We start from the raw sequence: 22596 nt of genomic DNA, 5'->3' as shown, positions 1-22596 counted from the left end.
ACCTAAGACGTGAAACATATGATGCGAATGTCCAAGACCTGAGTGAGCAGACGTGAATTATCAGACGTGAAAGTCTATGACGTGAATTAGCAGACGTGGGAGTCTAAGATATGAAAGTCTAAGACATGAATTAGCAGACGTGCGAGTCTAAGACGTGAAAGTCTAAGACGTGAAATTCTAAGATGTGAATTAGCAGATATCGTTTTTTTTTGTCTAGTGGGAAATACGAATTTTCCTTTTTGGAGGGAATATTTTTTGAATTTAGAATGAAAGAGATATGGGCATTTTCCCAAAAAAGGTAAGTGGAATAAAAAAAGTCAACCTTTCATGACACACCTTACACCCTTCATAAATGACCCCCAAAATGGACAAATTGACAACTCTGAGCATCTTCTCATTGAGTGCTCATTAGCCTTAATGAGTTATGTAAAAAATTGATTAAAAATTAATCCTTTCACTAATTTTTTCCTCTTTTACACTAATCAAGGACTCTAATTAATCACTAATCCCTAATTAATTCACACAATTGAGCAGACCATTGGATAGAGCAAGAAAAAACTAATCTTTGTGCATCAACAATTGTATAAATTAATCTAAATTAAGAGATTAATTAGACTCCTAATTATAGTCTCCTCTTTAAGGCAAAATTAAGCAAAGAGAGTCAAATTTCTCCAATTGATCAAACAATTAATGTGATTAGGTGTTTTGATGCATCTAGATGCTCTCAAAACACTTAAAAACCTCAATTTTGACTACTTATATGATCAATTTAGACTCCAATTAACATATTTTCTATTTTTTAAGCCTCTTTGAACAAGATTAATCACTCTTAATGACAAAAACCAGTCCATTAAGAGAAATTAGTCAAATTCAAGGGGTTTTTTAATGGTTTTAAGAATTTTTTTGAAAGATTAAGCTACTCCTAATGCTTGCTAACACTCTAATCCAAACAATTTCAACAAAAAACACACAATTAAACTAAAATTAATGATCTTAGATCTATGCTTAAACTAAAGAGAGCTAACATTCACTAAAATGCATTCTCTTGCATTGTTTAATGCAATGGATGCAAACTAAACCTAATACAAACTATGTGCAAGCCCTAAGAACATGAAAAACCACAAAAACAACAAATTAATCTAAAAATTAAGTAAAAATCATTCTTTTCAAAAACAAAAAAAAGAGCTATTCTACACCAAATCTCACACAAATCACCATCAAATCCACATCTTTTTCACAGAAAACCACTAATCAAGATAATGGGCAATGGGTTATGCGACAACCTGATGGAAAAAGCCAAGGGATGGCTCCCCGACAGCGGCGCCAAAAATGTTATGGCTCACCCTAACCCTCCTTGAAACACATCCAAAAAGAGCTTACCTGGTGAACCACAATTATCGTGAGGATCTTTCCAATGGCCGAGCTCATAACCCTTGAGGTCTCCAAGCTCTACAACTCCTTGAGAAGCAATTCCACCGCGTCTCCCGCGAGTATTTTCACACTGCTGCGTTGCACTACGGGTCCTCATCCTCCTCTCACCTCACTTCACTCACACACACTCACTAGCATGCATTAGGGAGAGAGATTAGCAAGAGGATTAGCAAGAGCAAGACTCAATTGCACAATGGGAGAGTATCTTGTATTATGAGAGAAATTCACTTATATACATGGCCATAAGTGTTCACACTCACTTAAACTATGGCCGGCCGTGCATTTTAGGCTCATAAGAGGCCTAATGCTATTACAATGACTACTCTCATCATATATCCATGAAGTACATCACTTAGGCATTCATCCTAACTTGATACCATACGCTCTTGAAGGGAAATCAACATAAATACTCCGTCACACCATTACGGGCGCCCGTCCAAGTTGTAGCTTTGGACACTATTGCTTTATATTTTGAATGTATGACCCTTTGGTGTATCTACCATGATTCCTTGACGTAAGATAATGGCGGTAGCTCTTGTTAATCCCAAAATTGGATTAACAGTGGTGTGTGCATGTGTGTGTGTGTGTAATGAAAAAGAGAAGTTTGGTTACAGGTGTGTGAGTTCACATCGGCTCCATAGGCCTAGTGGAAGGGCAAAATGCTAGACCCATGGGATGGAAGGGGGCTAGGCTGAGCTTATGGAACTGGTCTAAGTTGTAAAGGATCAACAAAAGTAGGTGGTAGGGTGGACCCCGAGTGCTTTCCAAACTGAGAACCAATATGTTTTGATTAGACAAATACTTGTGAAAAAAGGGGAATAGGATTTGGTGAATTATGGTAGAATGGTTTTCTTCATTGTCGATGAGATAGGACATCATGTTGAGCTTCGAGGAACCATTGATAGGTCCTAATTAAGAGAATACTTACCTAGAGGAATCATGTTCAATTCCTTGTATAAGGACTATTCTAGTTCAACTATGCGTGAAAGTTGCTAGGATAGCCAGATGTCAAGGTATTGATACATGAGATTAGTCTTCCGTTGTAGATTTATAGAGTTAGTAAGGGTCAGGGGTTTTATAGTAGGTTAGATTCTAACACAATACCTTCTCCTTGGAGACATGGGAAATATAGATATTCTATCTATTGGAGCTATTTTAGAAGGGCTTTAGCTTTCGAAGCATATTTTACATGTTCTAACAATGATATATTTTCTCTTCAAATAGTGCCGAATTCCTTCTTGAGATCACATTAGGTGGTGCTTTTTATTTTTATTTTTTACTTTTTAGATAAGTTCTTAAAGATCCGTGTTATCTGGGGGCATCTATGCCGTTCAAAATCACCCGGCCCAACCACGAGACATTCACTTCACCACAATTAACACCCAACCCCAAGAGGCTACTTCCATCCGTTGGACCCAGGTACTTTTTCAGAGACTTCAACGTCCTATCAATTGGATTAGTGACTGTAAGATAGCGGTATTAAAATTTCAATGAGCATATGAGATAAGTAGGCACACCGTTTATTCTCAACTCTTTAATTTAGTGGAGGATATATATTCAAGGCTTTTTTTTTGAAAGAGCTGGAAATATATTAAAAGAAAAGGAAAAAACAAAAACAGACCATACAATCTAGTCTGAGATTACAGCGAAGCTTTTATAAAGAAGCTTAACTTCATATAATTATGATACAGCTCGTTTCTCAATGCCGTTAGGCTGAGGATATATTTCTACAACTTTGAGTCTTTGATTAAGAGGTCCACTTCTTCATCTGCCACTAGGCCGTCCTGAAATCTGTGCTATTTTCGAATTTCGCAGATTTTCTCCTAGTAGTCCTCTTTTGCCTTGTTCACCTGACGCACCTCTTCCATGACATTCTTGGTATACTGCGCTTCACATGCTTTTAAGCTAGCTTTATGTAGCGTCTTCATCTGCACATATAATTCAGCTCTCAGCCCATGCATCAAATTAATGTGTGCATTTTTAAACAAACAGTTATTTCTATTAATCCAAACAACCCATAGAAATTCAGCATGTATGACATTCCAAATATCGGCAAAGCATTTAATTTGTTGTCCAAGAAGGATTTCCTGCCATGTCAGATCCCACTTCTGTACAGGGTATACACAATGGTTCAAAAACTTAATAGCTTACGTGTTGTGGGCACACCCTGTAAACAGATGTTCAATCATTTTTTGTGCGTAGCAACACCTTGGGCATAAGCCATTTCCATATCTCAAGCTCTAAGCTCGACAGGCAAGATTTTTTTGGAGAGATGAAAGGTGACCAGATTTTTTTAAATTTGAACCCTCACTGTTATCTATCCAAAAGGATGTTCCATCTTTTGTTTAGCTTGCAATGGAGCGGCGGGCCTCGGGCAAGGAGAGAAGGAATTGGCAATAGATTACATTTGGACTTCTAAGAAAATGCTTTATGGGTAAACGCGACTCTGAGTTGGATCAACGCCAGTCTGTCAGCAACCATAGCTTCATTCTACGTTGAATTATGAGTATGTCTTCCTCTGATAGTCTGTAGATATTTTTGAGCTCTTGTTCTGAATGGCACCTGCATTCATTTCTGCACCAAATATCCTCCCAGATTTGAATCCCCTTCTTGTGTAGCTTAAACGTTTGTTTATACAATTCTACAGGGATATTACTAGATAATGCTGAAGAGAACTAGATATCCAGATGCAGAATATGAGCATGTTTTCTTGTATTGCTGTGCAGTATGATTTCTGGTCTACACCTGTTCCAAGCTTGCCATATTGCTTTAACCAATGGGCTTCCGTGCGGCTTGATGTTTATAGGGTTGAAGAAGAGCGTCATCAGCGGAAGTTTTTTCCACTGAGGGAACTCTGTAAGACTGAATTTGTCCATGTTACGGCGTAAAAGAACTGCCCAGTCTGCTTGAGGCATAATGAAGCTTCGGGCATTCCATTTGGTTGCCATTCGGTCAGCAGAGTCTGTTATGTTTGGAAGACCCAATCCACCCTGTTTTTTGGATCGTGTGCATACATTCCAAGCACCTTTAGGATTCTGGCTTCCTCTGCATTTCCCGAGACCATAGGAATTTCCTGCATAGTTTCTCCAACTGCTTTAAGTCAGAGTTAGAGGGTCGCCAACATGACAAAAATTATATGGCAGTGGGGAAGAGGATATGCTTTAGAACTACTATTCTACCAGCCAGATTATGTTGTATACCAGACCATTTCCTGAATTTACTCTGCATTTGTCCACAACCCATGAAAATCTCTGATGCATAGACACTCAGAACCCCATTGGGATCCCAAGGAGCCTGAATATTTATCCTTCTTGAAGGACCATACATCCTTGATCCAGTGACTACTGTGATGGCTCTGCAAGCATAGTTATTATCCCAGTTTTTAAGTGGTTAATAAATGAACCTGATGTCAGACAAAATAACTATACGCATTTCCAAAATGTACGAATTGAGGCCGTGTCATTATGTATAAGGCCATTCGTATCATCAGCAAATTGTTGAAGACAAGTTTGGCTTTCATGCGGCAGATGGATGCCCTGCATCTGTCCATCTTCCATGGCCTTATGCACCAACCACTCGAGTGCATCAGCTACAATGGCAAAAAGCAGTGGAGCTAGATGACAGCCCTGTCTAATAGATTTGCACAACTGAAATGGCTTTGTTAGGTTTCCATTGACTGTGACCCTTGCCTTGGCATTACCAAATAGGACATGCACCATTTTTATGAAGTTAGGCCCCAAACCCATGTCTTTGAGGGATAGTAGAACCAAATCCCATTTTAGTCTGTCGTAAGCTTTGTCAAAGTCAATCTTAGAGAATATAAAGTCTTGTTGGGTCTCTTGGGCATGTTCAACTCCCTCCCATAGGGAAATAATGGCATCCAGAATGTATCTGCCTTTAATAAACCCTTTCTATTTGGGTCTTATCCAGTCCTGTAGATGTCTAGATAATCTTCTAGCTAGAGCTTTGGCATAGGTTTTATGGCTGTGGAGAGCATGGTGATTGGTCGCTTGTTAGATATATCTTCTTTGGCCCCTCTCTTATGAATAAGTTTGATGACCCCTTCGTTTATGGAGAGTGGAAGAGCACCAAATTTGATAGATTCTTTCCAAACCTCAAGAAGGGGAGTAGTCAGGAAGTGCTTGAAAGATTTGAAGAACTCTATGGGAAGGCCGTCAAGCCCAGGGCTCTTACCGTTTTTCATGGCCATAATTGCTTCTTCTATCTCCCCACTAGAGAGGTCAACCTCTAGAGTTCCAGCCACACTTTGAGAGACCTTTTTTCTTCAGAATTTTGAAATAGTCTGCATAGCTTTAAATCTTTCTTCTGATTGGGCTTTTCTGACAATAAAGATATCAGAAAAGTGCTCCTTGATAATTTCAAGGTTCTCAGGTATCGATTCTGCACAAGTTCCATTTTTATTCCTGAGCATAGGAATGTGATCTGTTGCTGCCTTCTTTTTTAGAATATTGAACATCTCTTTAGAAGGTCTGTCCAGCTTACCTGCCCACCATTCCCTAATGAACACCATTCCCTAATGAACAGTTTAAAGTGTTGGCATTGTATCTCATCTTCTTTTTTAACTGTTCTCTTACTGAAATCAAATTGTCTTGAAGGTGCAGCTGGCCTTAGCTTATTCTCTGCTCAAGAAACTATAGTTCTCAGAATTTCTAATGCCTTATGTCAGCCCTAATTTTGATCACTTCCTTTTTAATGTCCATAAGCAATTTTTGAGAGTCTCTCAGAGCTTGGCTCCATGATTTTAGAAGGGGAGGAGAAAGTATTGAAGTGCTTTATCCATATTAATTCCATATTATTTTGAACTGTCGAGAGTTGGAATAGTTTGGGGTCCATATGGAACCACCCTGACCTAACTTTTTGAGTCCCTTGGGAGAAAGAACAGAGAATTAGATAATGGTCTGAGAGGGCTATGCTATATTGCACTTTCACTTTAGTGTTTAAGAAGCTATTACATATGGATGATGAAGAGTAGCAATGATCCAATCTAGCCTTTCTCAGTTGATTTCGTTGCCTTCCATTGCCCCATGTGAAGTCATGGTTGCATGCTATATCATGAAGGGAATGAATGCCCTTCAGATCTACCCAGCTTGTCCTTTCTGCACCTCTGATAGTTTGTCCCAAATTCAAGAGCCTATCCTGAGGTGATTCCACCATGTTAAAGTCCTTTACAAGGATGATAGGGTCCACAAAATGGACAAGATTCCCAGAGCTCAGCTTTGGTGACCACCGGACCCGTGGCATACATTGAGACCAATGTAAACTTACGGTCTTGATGTTGTAGATGAATGGCGACCCACCTATTTTGGGAGCCTATCTAATGGTTCAGATACAAGCATCCATGAGTTGTGAAGTCCTACAGAAGTACCACCCCTGTCACGTGGCGCACTTGGATGCCACGTAGACATTTCTGTACAGAAGGTGCAGGACCTGGGATGGTGAACTGGTCCCATGTGAGCCCAGTCCGGGACGAGTCAGCCAGGGATCCATCTCAGTCGTCCGAGGTCAGGTGTGCATTGTCCTGCACATGAGTCCAAGGTCAGGTGTGCACTGTCCTGCACATGAAGCAGTGCCAGTCCGCACTGTGAGTCTCCCTCTGGAATGATGTCAGATGTTCTGTGTATCTGGTTTGCAACTGGATGCCAGGCCTCTGTAGGCATGTAGGTTTGCATGTAGAGATGGGGCCAGCCCATAGGGCTACCCCAGTGCGAAGATTTGCACTTGCACTCTTAGTATGGGCATGGGGGAGGTGTAGAACCACCCCCAAGGGGCCAGGAGGGCCCAAGCTTTGCCCACCAGCCAAGGCATGGGCTGGAAGGGCTGTCGGCCAGCCCTAGGGCTGCTGGACAGGCAGCCGACAGGGGTTGAAACCCTACCCAGCAGGTCAGGCCAGGTGTAGGGGCAGTCCCACACCTCTGCGCAGCATGCCCAGCAGCCAGGAGCTGTCCCAGAAAGCATGCGCAGGCTGGACAGCATTTATTAAAGTGTGAAAGCATTTTATTAAATAAAGACCCAGTCGTGGAGCTTCCTGAAGCCAGCCGACTGGATGCTAAGTGGAGTATAAATACTCCAGCCCATAATCCATGAATCCATCTCATAATTCACCAAGTGCTCCAAGTAGACAAGGGCCAGGACAGCCAAGAACTTGCTAACGCAAAGGGGTGAAGGACTGAAGGTCAAGGACAGGTTTTCCAGCCAAGAAAAGGTCAAGTACTTTGTATTTGTTTTCAGATTTACATCATTCTAATAAAGCAAATACACCATCCGTGGTGGGGGCCCTACAGAGGGTAATTGGGACCCAATACTGTGTCCTCTCCATCTCCCCCCTTCTCTCTCTATTTTCTGCACATCGTCTTTCAGTTTGTGCGTTAATTCCGTCGCGAAAAGAGTGCTGATTTCTGAGTTTTGAAGTACCGATCCTTCTCCGAAGCTTCCGCATAGTACAGTGGTATCAGAGCCTACTTCAAGGACGAAGATTCAGCAAAGAAAACCAGAAAATTTTTTCGCTCGTGTGGTTGGTTTTTAGACGCCGGTGGACTACCCCTTTCGGAGTGACTCCTGTCCCTCGAAGGACGGTTGGTTTTTAGCCTCCGGAAGCCTCCGGAAGTCTCCCACACAGATAGTGGATGGTCAGATTGCGTTCCGGAAAGGAATTGCATTTTCCCGCTATGGCGAGCTTTGGCGACGAGAGAGAACCAGAACCATGGGACCAGAGTGCACCAAGCAGCCCAGCTAGGGCACCCGGCTTGAGTGTCACAGACATGTTCCAGCAGATGATGCGAGCAATCGCAGACCAGACAACCAAGTTGGATGAGCAGAAGGCGCGGATTTTGGCTCTGGAGGAGCGTTCTCGCTCTCCAGTGTCGCGTTTTCCATCTCCTCCTCCCTCTCCTTCCGTATCCCAAATACCAGATCCTCGTCACAGGGACCCTCTCGCGGGGTCACAGCCGCAACCAAGCTCCCTGCTTGAGATGCAGATGCGTGCATTGGAGATTCGACAACGAGAAGACGACGCCATGCGACGAGTGGAACACGAGCGTTACCTCCGAGCTTTGGACGCTAGATTGACACCAGCGGCGCCCTCGAATCATTTTCCCGAGAAAATGAATTTCAGTAAGTATAATGGTAAACTCGATCCCACTACTCTGTATTCATGGTTACATCAATTTGAAGCTTACTTTGCCGCAGTTAGGAAAACAGATATTGACAAAGTGATCTTAGCTAGTTGGTACTTGGAAGGTGAGGCCATTCCTTGGTGGACTCAGTGGGCTCATGCCCACACCAGAGCAGGTTTGGCAGCTTATGTGTGGGACGAGTTCGTCCGCGACCTTAAGCAGCGGTTTCTACCGCCCCACTACCTTGAGCGACTCGAAGACGAGTTCAGGGGAGCGCGTCAGAACGCGCAACCAGTCCTTCAGTTTGCCAAGAAGATTTCGACCTTGTGTCTGCAATTAGGCTTATCTGATACGGACAAGAAAGGGCAGTTTTTGTATGGCCTGGACACGCAAATCCAATGGGAGGTGCGTATGTTTAGGCCAACCACCTTTGAGGACGCACTCTCGCTTGCGCAGAGTGCAGAAATGAAACACAATGGTGGCAAGCCCAAGACTTCCCAGCCGGCTTCTCCTAAGGCTAACGCCTCAGGGGGCAAAAGCCAGAACCAGACGGGGTCTTCCCCAGGACAGAGCCCGGGAGCCTTTGGCTCCAAGAACTCGAACAATGCGTCTAAGCTTACTCCAGACCAAAAAGCGGAGGCAGGCAAGACAGGTGGCAAGTTGAGTGCTGAGGAGCTTTCTCAGTACAGGAAGGAGGGTAGATGTTACTTTTGTCACACAAAAGGACATACTTCTCGGGATTGTCCGAAGAAGCCCCCAAAGGCCGCCGCCGCCTCCACAGCTTCCGTGGTGAGCACAGCTCCCACACCGACCCCAGCGGCTACCCCTAGTTCTTCAACCCCCGATGCTTGAGTTGGAGCAATTATTAGCCGGGAGCTCGAAGATAAGCAGAAGGGCGCCCATGACCAGGAGTATGAGCGCAACGAATTGCTCAAGTCCTTTGGCTACATAGGTGGCCAGAGAGTCGTTGTCTTGTTTGACAGCGGCAGCACGGAGGATGTGATCACGGAAGAGGCCGCTAGGCGTGCCCGTTTCGAGCTAACTCCGGTGGACAAACAAGTTGAGGGTTTTAGCACAGGTATGACAACGAGCGTCAAGTATGAAGCTCTAGGTGCTAAGTTAGTGATTCAGGGCATAGTGTTTGTGCGTGACTTTATGGTTGCCCCTCTTGTAGGAGCAGACATAATTTTGGGTATCCAGTGGTTTCACAAGTTTCTTCCTGATGTCAAGTGGGACAAGCACACGTTCCAAATCGATCGGAATGTGTCAAACACCCCGGTGACCATTAAGTGTGAGCCAGGTATTCCAAACTTTCCGCTCATAAGCCACTTGCAGGCTAAGCGAGCAATCAGGAAAGGCGCACAGTGTGCGATGATTTACATCCAGACAGCCCAGACGGTGGCCAGTGCTTCCGAGAAGTACTCGGTTCTCCATGAAAAGTTCCAGAAGATTTTTCTTCGGGACAGTCTCCCTCCCCAGCTCCCCCCGTCCAGACCGGAGGATCACAAGATTGACCTCCTCCCAGGCTCGGAACCCCCGAGCAAGTTTCCGTATCGCCTTTCTAAGGCAATGGAATCGGAGTTGGACCGCCAACTCCAAGAATTGTTGCAAGCTGGCTTCATCCGCCCCAGCGTGTCGCCATTTGCAGCACCGATCTTATTTGTCAAGAAGAAAGATGGGTCTTCTCGGTTGTGTGTCGATTATCGTGCACTCAACAAGCTGACTATCAAGAGCAGATTCCCGATGCCTCGCATTGACTATATTCTCGAGAGGCTGAATGGAGCTAAGGTGTTCTCTAAATTGGATTTAAAGAGTGGGTACCACCAGGTACGGATTGTAGAGGGGGACATCCCCAAGACAGCCTTCCGTACAGAACGGGCCCACTATGAATTTGTGGTTATGCCATTTGGATTGACGAACGCCCCAGCTACATTTAACCGCATGATGATGCGTATTTTCCGGGAGTTGATTGGAGTGTGTGTGTTCATATTCCTGGACGACATACTCATATTTTCAGCTCTAGTTGAGCAGCATGACATTGATGTGGAGAAAGTCCTTAAGTTGCTGGAAAGCAACGAGCTCTATGTCAATGAAAAGAAGTCAGAATTTTATCTGTTCCAGGTACATTACTTGGGATATATAATTAGTGCTGAAGGCATTCGACTTGATCCGGCTAAAGTGGCCGAGATTGTTAACTGGGAAGTACCTCAGACCGCTTATGACATTAGATCATTTGTGGGTATATGCCAGGCATATTCCACCCACATTGACAAGTTTTCTGATCTCTCGGCAGACCTCACCGATCTGCTAAAGGGAGTGAAAACAAGGAGGCAAAAGATTCGAATGACTCCACGAGCGTTGGAGGCATTCCAGAACCTCAAGGTGGCTTTGTCAGAAGCGCCTTGTTTAGCCCTTGCCTCGTGGGACGAACCGTTTCAGGTGATCACCGATGCGAGTAACATCGCAATTGGAGGTGTATTGCAACAGAATGGTCATCCAGTAGCTTACATGTCTCGTAAGTTACTGCCCGCCGAAAAGAACTACTCAGTCTATGATCGTGAACTCCTAGCAGTTATTCAGGCCTTGAAACATTGGAAACATTTCCTGTATGGCCGTGACTTCGAGGTTCGCACTGACCATCAGGCATTGCGCTGGATTCAGACGATGCCAAGTGCACAGTGGAGTGATCGACAACACCGCTGGAGTCAGATATTCCAGCAGTTCGGTGGTATGATTGAGTACCTTCCAGGAAAGGCCAATCCAATGGCCGATGCTTTGAGCAGAAAGGGACAAGTATCTGCGATTCAGACCACTAGACTTGACCTTGTTGGTACAGGACTAGAAGACATGAAGCACACGTACGCGGATTCCGAGGAATTCGGTACACAGTGGGAACAGGCATTGGATGCCACAGGACCATGCCATTTTCTGATACGCGATGGTTGGCTTTTCTACAAAGGCCGACTATGTGTCATGAAATCATTCCGGGCAGCTCTTCTCCATGATACCCATGATGCCATTACAGGTGGTCATAGGGGCATGAATTCGACTCTGGAGAAATTAGAACGACAATACTATTGGCCAAAGATGAGGCGTGATGTGTTTACATATGTACAACGCTGTGACATTTGTCAAAAGGTGAAAGCTCCTCGTGGAAAGAAGATAGGGTTGTTACAGCCTTTGCCAATTCTTGAGGGTCCTTTCCAGGACATTTCGATGGACTTTGTCACAAATCTGCCTCCCAGTCCGAGTAAGCGTAACACGCAGTGTTTAACTATTGTTGATAGGTTCAGCAAATTTGTTATGCTTATTCCTTGCAGGGCCAATGTGACCGCCGAGGATGTTGCCCAGCTATTCATTCGGCATTGGTACTCGATTGGCGGGATTCCTAGAACCATAGTGTCAGACCGAGATGCCAAGTTTACCAGTCATTTTTGGAGGGCATTGTTTGATAATTTTGGTACTAAGTTGAATTTTTCCAGTGCATTCCACCCACAGACAGATGGCCAGACAGAGATATACAACCAGTTGGCCTTTGATGTGCTGAAGTGTTATGTCCACGATCAGCAAGGTAAGTGGGAATCGTTTTTGCCTTTAGTTCAAGCTGTTTTGAATGACTCTTTTTCTTCAGCTATTAGCAGGACTCCATATGAGGCAGCGTTTGGAAGGCCTTTCCGGTCGTTGTTAACCAGGACTTCGTCTTCAGTACCGGAGGCGAACAGAGTGACGGAGTCTTACCAGGAGATCCTAGAGTCCGTTAAAGACAGATTGGCTAAAGCGCAAGAGGCCTACACCCGACAGGCCAATAAAGACCGAAGGGACATGAAGTTTTCGGAAGGGGATTGGGTGTATCTTCGGATTATGAAGCAAAGATTAAAGCAGGTGGGCAAGCGATGCCCAAAGTTGTCTTTCAGGAGCTTCGGACCATTTCCCATCCGGAAAAAGATTAATGAGGTGTCTATGCAGTTAAAGCTACCTCCGAGTTGGACTATGCACGATGTATTTCATGTCAGTTGGTTAAAGCCATATGCAGGTCCACCCCCTTCAGAGGTCAAAGACGAAGCGGAACCAGACATTATTGATGAAGCGGAAGTAATGGTTCCAGAACAGATCCTTCTGCACCATTTCAAGCATGGCTCAGGCCGAAGACTACGACAGTTCCTCACGAAGTTTCAGGACCGAGGAACTCATGAAGCGGTATGACTCGACAAAGAATTTTTCGAAGACTATCCGGCATTATTGACGGATTATTTGGAGGCTATGCAGCTTCCGTCAAGTTAAGCAGAAGGGGATGTCACGTGGCGCACTTGGATGCCACGTAGACATTTCTGTATAGAAGGTGCAGGACCTGGGATGGTGAACTGGTCCCATGTGAGCCCAGTCCGGGACGAGTCAGCCAGGGATCCATCTCAGTCGTCCGAGGTCAGGTGTGCATTGTCCTGCACATGAGTCCAAGGTCAGGTGTGCACTGTCCTGCACATGAAGCAGTGCCAGTCCGCGCTGTGAGTCTCCCTCTGGAATGATGTCAAATGTTCTGTGTATCTGGTTTGCAACTGGATGCCAGGCCTCTGTAGGCATGTAGGTTTGCATGTAGAGATGGGGCCAGCCCATAGGGCTACCCCAGTGCGAAGATTTGCACTTGCACTCTTAGTATGGGCATGGGGGAGGTGTAGAACCACCCCCAAGGGGCCAGGAGGGCCCAAGCTTTGCCCACCAGCCAAGGCATGGGCTGGAAGGGCTGTCGGCCAGCCCTAGGGCTGCTGGACAGGCAGCCGACAGGGGTTGAAACCCTACCCAGCAGGTCAGGCCAGGTGTAGGGGCAACCACATGTAATAAAGTAGGAACTTTATTAAATAGGATTAATAATGGGGACAAGTCCAGGTATAAAAGAGGGGGCTTGGCCCATGGATGTAACTTTTGATGATCATTTTTAGAAATGGAAACTCATGTTTCTTGGAGCTCATGGCTTCTTGGCTTGTGGAAGGCTATTTCCATTCTCTTGGTGTGAGAGACTAAACACACTTAGGCATCATGTTTACATGGTGATTACTCATATTTTCATGCATTACATCCCTTCATTCCAATTGGTATCAGAGCTCTTGATTTTGATCATGGGCATGCATGGGTTGTTGGGAAAATTTGCTTGAAAATTTGAGTTTCTTTTAATTTTTTTTCATTTTCTTGTAATCCTTGAGTGATTCTTGACAAATCTTCTCTAATCTTGCTTAATCTCATGGAGATGGTGAGCATTTCATGGAAATTGCTTGAATTTTGAGTGATTTTGGCCAATTTTGCCATTTTTGGACCAAATTTTGGGCCTCTGGACCAAAAATTTGGGGCAGTCGGGCCAAAACTTAGGGCAAGTGACTAATTGCAATTAACTTTTCTGTTAATCATGATTAGTAATCATCTTCTTCTTCCTCAAGCTTTCCATAGCCATGGGATGCTCTTCCTTTACCCGTTTTGATGCCAAACCTTGGGGTTTTTGTAGAGCTCATTGAGATCTTTCATTTGAGCCTCTTCTTGCTAATTTTTTTCTCAAGATTTGGGAGCTTTTGTTCATTCCTCCATGGCTGAAAGTTGAGCTTAACCTACCTTCCATGGACCATATCTTGCATTGCTAAGCTTCTAAACATTTCATATGCATGATTGGCACTCTAATCATCTCATGGAGGGAGTAAAGAAGCAAACGGCGGGCTGCTGCAGCCTCAAATCTGCGCTGAAAATTGGTGAGGGAAGAGCTAGGTGAAGCCTAGCTCTACTACCTCAAGACATGGAAGCCTTGCAATAGGGTTTTTAGCTATTATTTGGAGCATATTTTCAAGCCTTATTCAAGCACATGGGAGATGTATTTTGGCTGCAAATTTCAGAGCAAAAGAGAGCTACGTTTTTCTTCAACAAGAGGCTTCTTCAACATATTCTACCATTGAGGCTTTCCGGATGACATTGGTGAGTGGTATGATCAATTTCTTGCAAGTTTGAAGCATTTGGTGGAGCTTGGGAATGAATTAGGGTTTTCCACATGAAGAAACCCTAATTTTCAGAAATTAACCATTTGGCTTGACCATTCACATGCCAATGATGCTTGTCTATGCATTATTGCTTGCATTTGTGCAATGGATTGCTTCTCCATGCATTATTGATGGCAATGGTGAAAGGAATTGATTCCACATGAGCTTGGCCAATTCATAGATCATATTTTTGGAGATTCTCTTCACTTTGATTCAATTGGCATGCCATTGATGGAGTATCAAGTTTACTCAATGCTTTTGGGAGCCATTCATGCTTATCTTTATGCCACATAGATGCCTTGAATCATCTACATAGCCATTCAATGCTATGACTTGCATTTTGGCATAAGAAAGCATAGCTCTTGGATCAATTTTGGGGGATTGAACTCATATTTCACAAGTGTCAATGTGTTGTTGGATGTTGTTGATGTTGGAATTTGTTTGATGGATGGTGAACACTTGGAGTGAGGAGAATGAGCATGAGTTCATGCGTATTGATTCATGAGAAAATTGTAAATGGCATGAGTCATGCCATATACTTGTAAGTGATCTCTTCCATTACATTCACATCATTTTTGTACCTACACTCACCATTGCTACCACTTCAAGTTTTCTAGAATCTAGCAATGTGTGAGGGTACCTTGGCATTGGTTGGAGAGGCCAAGGGGAGAATGTCTTGAACTCTTTGTGCCGTGATTGCCTTGGAAAAGCGGTACAAAGAGGGATTAGGTACACGGAGTGAAGAAATGGCCTCAACCTTCACCTTGGAGGAAAACTTGGTGAAGGGGTGAGAAGGGCTTGGCCGGGAGATCGGCAAGCTTCAACGCGCGTCCTCAACAATCCTCACATCGACTTTATGGATGCATTTGGGCAATGGGGCCCCCTATTCCATCATATTGTGTGGATGTTGCTAATGCCTTGATGGACAAAGATTGCATAAGAGCTTTCATGGCATTGTGGGATGCAAAGAGCATTGTATTTTGATTTCAGAAATTGCATTTTCAGTTGAGATTTGGCTCCATTTACAAAGGAGACTATGACGAAATTTTTCCAAAATCTTGGCTATGCATGGCAATTGAGGTTGGTGAAACATTAATTGCAGACCTTGGGATGCAAAGGAAGTGCAAAAGGTGCTAACAAAGGTGTGGGAACAAGCAAGGATCATTGGGGGCACAAAAGGGTCACTTGGGCAAGAAAATTGCAGATTTACAAAACCCTAATTCAGTCCCAAACCTTTTGGACTGAATTAAAGGTGATCATACGAGCTCTTAGTGCTTCCTTAGAGCTACCCAATGAGCCCTTAACCTTTCCGTTTCGATATCTCTTTGGGGTAGAAATTAGGGTTTTTGCAGAAACAGTAAACCCTAATTCAGTCATAGGGGTTTTAAGGTCTTCAAGATCTAATCACATAGGCTCGTAGTACTCATCGAGGGCTTCGATTTGAGCTAAGAAGTTTTGCATTCGGATATTTCTAGCTCAAGTTATGCTCAAAATACTATTTCAGCCTATAACCCTGTAAACCCTAAAACAGAGAATAGTAGCACTTCTCACTTCTTAAGGGTCTTTGTATAGTGGTCTAGCACACCTCATTAGCTCTCCAACAAGCTCTAGACCACTTCAATCGGACATCCCTACCTCAAGTTAGAGCCAAATCTTTGAAACCGATACTTTCCATGGGAACGAGGACAAGAGGGCGACCAAAGCATAACACCTTGACTCCCGACGAGGTAGAGGGAGAAGAAGCAATTATGGAGCAAGGAATCTTAGATGCTCCGGAAGATACTTGTGGGCATACTTCAAGGGAAGTGCATGAAGAAGTGAATGTTGGAAGTGCCCACAAGCCCACCCCACAAGCGTCACATACCATCCCCATCGATTCGATCATGCAAATGCTGATGCAAATGAATGCGAAGATGGACACGATGGCTACAAGGGTGGAGGTCAATGATAGACTTGATACTATGGCCACAAGGATGGAAGTCTTGGAAGGGAGGGTGGCTCGGCCAATGAGCCAACCTTCATTTGATAGTGGTCATGGTGTTTCACATGCAGGCAAGCAATATGGGACAGCTTTTGAAGGCCGTAGGGAAGGCAAGCTACCTATGGCACAAGAGGGTTCTCCCAAAGTAATGCATGAGCATGCCACCAAGAATGCTACTTTTGGATTCATGGCGGATGCACGGAGGCCCCTTGTCAAGGACATGTTTCATTCTTCTTTTCACTCGGGTCCATCTAATTCCAATATGCACATGATTGATGAAGAGGTGGTACTCGATTGGAACCAATTGTCCTTTGTCCAAAGACAAAGGGATGCTCATGAGAAGTGGATGGAGTTACCAAATGACATCAAGAGGGACTACAAAGACTTTGCGCAATTCATGGAATCGTATATGAAGATGCAAAGGTTCAAACCCTCTACCCAACATGACAACCCATCCTACACAGCTTCTAAGGATGTCAAAGACAAAGTCTCACTATCAAAGTTCAAAGGTGATGGATCATCTCCGCAAGAGTTGGAGGAGTGGGCTACCAAGCTTGACACCTATTTCCAACTTTACCCAAAAAGTGAGCGTGATATGGTACAATTTGCTTCCCTACATCTTGAAGACTATGCTCATCAATGGTGGAGGTATATGGTCAAACAAGGGAACACGCCATCAACTTGGGAAGGATTGAAGCGGGAGATGAACTTGGCCTTCCTTTCATCCTTAGTGCTTGATCGATACCATGAAGAATGGTATGAGCTTTCTCAAAAGGGGATGATGGTGAGAGATTATATCAAGAGGTTTTTGAAGCTTTCAATGTATGTGGAAGGTTTGAGTGAAGACATGAAGATGAGAAAGTTTGTGCATGGGCTTGAACATTTCATCAAGGCGGATGTGTCGGCTCAAAGGCCTAGCTCTCTCAAAGAAGCTATGAGGTTAGCCGAACTTTATGAGCCAAAGTACAAGAGGTCTCAGCCCATGACCTTCGCCATAGACACACCCAAACCAACCACTACTACTTGTAACCTTGGGAAGGATCCTACCTCCACATTACCATCCTCTACTCCAAGGTTTCCTACATCATGTGGGAGTGGACAGCCAAAGGATGGAGTGCATATTGATGCCAAAAAGGGTCGTGATCCTACGAAGAAGCCCTTTCAACACTTCAAGGAGATTCAAAGAATGGATGATCAAAACATTGAGGAGTTGAGAAGCAAAGGGCTATGCTTTAAGTGCAAAGAGAGGTGGTCACCCGGGCATGCTTGCAAATCAAAGAAGATGATGATCACTATGATCCTCATGGACAAAGAAGAGAACAAGTATGACTCTCATGACATTGAGGAATGGGAGGATTGCAATGATGAAGTGCATGAGGATGGTGAGTTTCCTTTTGACCCGGGAGGGTGAGTTAAGGAAAATCTTGTGGATGGAGACATGCCTACCAATGCAGAAATTTCAGTTTGCATATGCTCTATCTCACAAAATGTATTGACGGGTTGCAAGGACCCAAGCACACAAAGGTTGGTGGGGCCTAGAGTGCTGAAACTACCTTGCCAAATGGATACAATTACCCATGAATATGGCTACTTGGCAATCAATGGACTATGCCCAACAACATGGCTTACTTGTGGATGATTTTCTTGGCCAAGTGGTATGATTTACTTGAGCAAATTGGGTAATATGAGGAGGATTATACATGCTGTAATTTCTGGACAGCTTTGGAAAGGTCTACTATTGGGCCTATTTTTCTACTCCAACAAGCTTCATTCGGCATCAAAATGGAAGACCATGATGTGGGACATATATGGCTGAGTGTACATATCATTTCCAGCCCATTTTATGGAGTTTACATGAAGAATTTTCAAGGTACTTCATCGACTAGAAGGGCTGTCATAACAGTCTCACTCATACTTTTTGGACTTGGAGCTTGGCGGACTTGTGTACATCCGGATTTTCATTGCATATGTGCTTTGGATGTACTTGAGGACTCTCAACCACTTCCCATTGATTACATTAGAGTCTCATATTTGGAGATTGTACACATTATAGATTTTGAGGACAAAATCTTTGGGAAGGGATGGTTTGTAATAAAGTAGGAACTTTATTAAATAGGATTAATAATGGGGACAAGTCCAGGTATAAAAGAGGGGGCTTGGCCCATGGATGTAACTTTTGATGATCATTTTTAGAAATGGAAACTCATGTTTCTTGGAGCTCATGGCTTCTTGGCTTGTGGAAGGCTATTTCCATTCTCTTGGTGTGAGAGACTAAACACACTTAGGCATCATGTTTACATGGTGATTACTCATATTTTCATGCATTACATCCCTTCATTCCACCACACCTCTGCGCAGCATGCCCAGCAGCCAGGAGCTGTCCCAGAAAGCATGCGCAGGTTGGACAGCATTTATTAAAGTGTGAAAGCATTTTATTAAATAAAGACCCAGTCGTGGAGCTTCCTGAAGCCAGCCGACTGGATGCTAAGTGGAGTATAAATACTCCAGCCCATAATGCATGAATCCATCTCTTAATTCACCAAGTGCTCCAAGCAGACAAGGGCCAGGACAGCCAAGAACTTGCTAACGCAAAGGGGTGAAGGACTGAAGGTCAAGGGCAGGTTTTCCAGCCAAGAAAAGGTCAAGTACTTTGTATTTGTTTTCAGATTTACATCATTCTAATAAAGCAAATACACCATCCATGGTGGGGGCCCTACAGAGGGTAATTGGGACCCAATACTGTGTTCTCTCCATCTCCCCCCTTCTCTCTCTATTTTCTGCACATCGTCTTTCAATTTGTGCGTTAATTCCATCGCGAAAAGAGTGCTGATTTCTGAGTTTTGAAGTACCGATCCTTCTCCGAAGCTTCCGCATAGTACAACCCCCTCCTTGAACAACATGGTTGGAGCTAAACCACTTGTGGTGTTTGGAGACTAGTTCCAAGTCTTTTAAAAGAAGCAGTCCTACAGCCTTAACTTCTTGTGAACAAATTATGACAGCTTGAAGGTTGATTTGGGACATCCAATTCTTTATAACCCTCGCTCTATTGCCATCAGTTAATCCTTTAGTGTTATAGGATAAAATAGTAAATTCAGTCATAACTTTTGATTTTTAGGGGGGGGCTTAGATGACTCTTGAGATCTCTTCTCTATGGAGATCAAGGACACCATTCCTCCTACCTGTGATTGCCTTCTTTTCAAGGCTATAGGGTCAGTCTTAGGATGTCCACTATTTCTCATGGACTGTTTTACCACTGACAACGAAGGTGACTTTTTATTTCCTAGTGGGAGGGATTCTTCTTCTGCTTGAGATGGGCCTGGATCAAGATTGATTTTGGATGCATCCTGGAAGTCCACATCTTCTAGTTCCTTTTCCAAATCAGTGTCATGGACCTGTGTGTTTGGAACTTCTTCATCCTCTTCCTCACTTGAGGAATCCTTGCAGGTTTGTGAGGGGTCTGTTATATCTACTAAAAGAGGAGAAAACCCATTTGGGTTGGTTCTTCTTGGGAGGTTTCGAAGGGTATGAGGGCGATTTTTGCCTTTTCCCCTTCTGCCCACATGTTGAAATCCTTGACTATCTTCTTTTTGGACAGTCTGTTGGGTTAGGTCTGGGGGGGCGGTGGCGAAAACTTGATTGGGCAATTTCTAATAAAATGATCCTTTGACCCACAATGGAAACAGGTATTGGGCACATTCTTAAACACAAGGGGTTGGTCTTATACAGTATCTAATCCAACATTGATGGCAAGAGAAGACGGGAGCTCCTTGCTCCGATCAATTTTAACCAAGGCTTGGGGGTGCCATCTGGCGTTTAGTTCGGCATTCGCTCTAACCCCCAAAAGTCTTCCTATCGGTTCCAGAAGCAATTTAATGATCATATGAAGGTGCAAAGGGAGGTTGGGAAGTTCTACCCAAGTAGGGCACAGAGAAGGTTTGGGCCCTATAAGAGAAAATTCAGGGGACCACGGAAAGAGAGACAAAGGGGAATTCCTAAGGACCCACAGTCCTGCCCCCAAAGCGTTAAGTGCCATATCCTCCTCTCTGAACAGGAAACAAAAATAGTTGTTTGGTAAATACTAAGTATGCTCAATTATCAGGCCATGGGAGAACTAGTTATTTTTGATCCAAGATTTTAAAACATCAGCCAAGGGGTCTTGGTCCATAGCACAACCCAATAAGTGCTTTAGACCGGTAAGTCTTCAGCCACTCTTAAACAAGATTTACAGGAAGAGTGACCGAAATCTTACCGTGTCTGTCTGTTGTAGCTTCTCCTCCAATAAATCCATTGCTTCCAGTCGGGTAATGTTGGGGTTGATGTCGATGTTGGCTCCTCCCGGCTTCTTCATGAGGGCGACCTTCAGTTGCAACATCTCCTTCTCCGTCAGATAGTAGAATCGACAAGTCTCCAGGGTTTTCTTCTTTTTGCAACTCTGGTTGGGACCCTCTGGCTGCTCCGTGTCTAAAAACAGGGCCTTTGTCGGAAGAGAAGGAAGAAACTGTCCAGCAGCAAGGAAGGGCAAGGGTGAAAAGAGCCCATTTTCGTGAACGACGATGTGTGCTAGGTGTGTCGACTGAGCCAAGGAGTCACCAAAAAAGGGGGCAATTTGCATGATGCCCGCGTGGCTCACATGTGGAAAGAGGAATTTCGAGGAGAGCCTCTCTACTTCATGATTGACGACAGGTGGGGCGACGTAACCAGAGTGCTAGGTCTGGTTGAATCCGTCTGGTTCCGTCCTAGAATCCTGCATGTTGATGGGACTGTTGTGCTGCTCCCCATAGCTATGAATCTACTGCATGACGTTGACCAATTGCAAACCAGCATTCGGCCTCGAATTTCCCACCTGATTAATGTGTAGTCCCTTTGGCCTAGTGATCATTGGGACAAAGGGGAAGACCTAACCTTCACTCACCCTGGAGCCGAACTAATGGGCGCGTGGAGAAAAGATGCGAAAGAGGACAAAAACCTAAGATAGGTCTGTCGTACATTCACAAACTACACCATTGTTGACGTGAAAATATGGCATATGTCAGTAACTACGCGGCTCTGTACAGAAACGTTGTCAAGGCCACGAGCTCCACGAGCATACATCTCTGCATTCTCCTCTCTATTTCCTACACCGACGTCCTCAGGATTCCAAGGGCCTTTGAGCACGCGCGAAACCCTGTGTATGGCATCAGCTCTTCATGTTCTTTAATGGCCTCTCCTTCTTCTCTTCAGTGGGCGGCCTTTTACTCGTCACCAGCAGCACTTTAAGCAAGCTCATGTCTTCCTGGAGATCCAGCAGGGATAAGCCCCCTCTTACCGCAGACCAGGAGTACGCTTCTACTCCAGAGGGAAGAATGAGTCTGGTGGCGACCTCTTTCCTGCAGTTCATCTACCTCATCTTCTGCCTCCTCCTCCTCTCCCTCGCCTCTGCCGGCTTCTCTTACCTCTTCGCAGGTCTGGCCTTCCATCCTCATGTGCGTTGTCGGAAGCCTGTTTGACATTGAGATCCTCCTTGTGAACGTCGACGAGCTGCCGAGAGTGTCCATGCACTGAGGCCTCTCGTCACCTTCATGACAATACCTAAACGTTAGCTCTCTCTCTATAAGGGTGTGCTACCTACCTCGAGTATAAGGGGGTGGGGACAATAACTCAACGTTAGCTCTCTCTCTAAGGGTACCCGTGTGGGTTAACGTTAGCTCTCTATAAGGGCAATGAAAAAATACTTTCTGGTTTAGCTTTGTCCAAAGTCCTACCAAATGAAGTTTTGGATTAAGAATCTTCTACAATTATCACAAGGGACGCTTGTCATGTGAGTGAACTTTTTGAGGAGTCCCTTGTCATGTGAGTGAACTTTTTTAGCAACTATGGTGTAACAATGTACACACATATACATTGTGTACATGTCTTTTTTTAATTCAAAATTGAAGAAACAAATAGTTCAATATACTATTAAGGCTCAACTTTTTTCATAAGAAAGATGATTCTTACCTCACAGCAAAGAAAGATAATACACTAGTCCTTTTCAAGGCTTACATGTGTATTTAGATGTGGG

General features: G+C 44.3%; 1 protein-coding gene across 2 annotated transcripts; it reads right to left on the bottom strand.

The window, feature by feature from the left end:
- Window positions 1-2995: 2995 nt before the first annotated feature.
- LOC147612910 (uncharacterized) lies at window positions 2996-22242 on the bottom strand. Of its 2 annotated transcripts, none has more exons than XM_086782181.1 (2): window positions 20806-22227; window positions 2996-3359 (listed from the first exon to the last, which is right to left on the bottom strand). In XM_086782181.1, the coding sequence occupies exons 1-2, from the start codon at window positions 21166-21168 to the stop codon at window positions 3255-3257; spliced, it is 468 nt and encodes a 155-aa protein (XP_086638307.1). In that variant the 5' UTR covers window positions 21169-22227; the 3' UTR covers window positions 2996-3254. The 2 variants fall into 2 exon arrangements, with proteins under 2 accessions (XP_086638307.1, XP_086638306.1); XM_086782180.1 differs by lacking the exon at window positions 2996-3359 and adding an exon at window positions 3370-4504 and having other exon boundaries at window positions 20806-22242.
- Window positions 22243-22596: the final 354 nt, after the last annotated feature.

The sequence above is a fragment of the Cibotium barometz genome, chromosome 44, assembly GCF_041138505.1.
Source record: "Cibotium barometz isolate CiBa-2024 chromosome 44, ASM4113850v1, whole genome shotgun sequence".
Classification (NCBI taxonomy): domain Eukaryota; kingdom Viridiplantae; phylum Streptophyta; class Polypodiopsida; order Cyatheales; family Cibotiaceae; genus Cibotium; species Cibotium barometz.
This window is presented reverse-complemented; position numbering and strand designations above follow the sequence as displayed.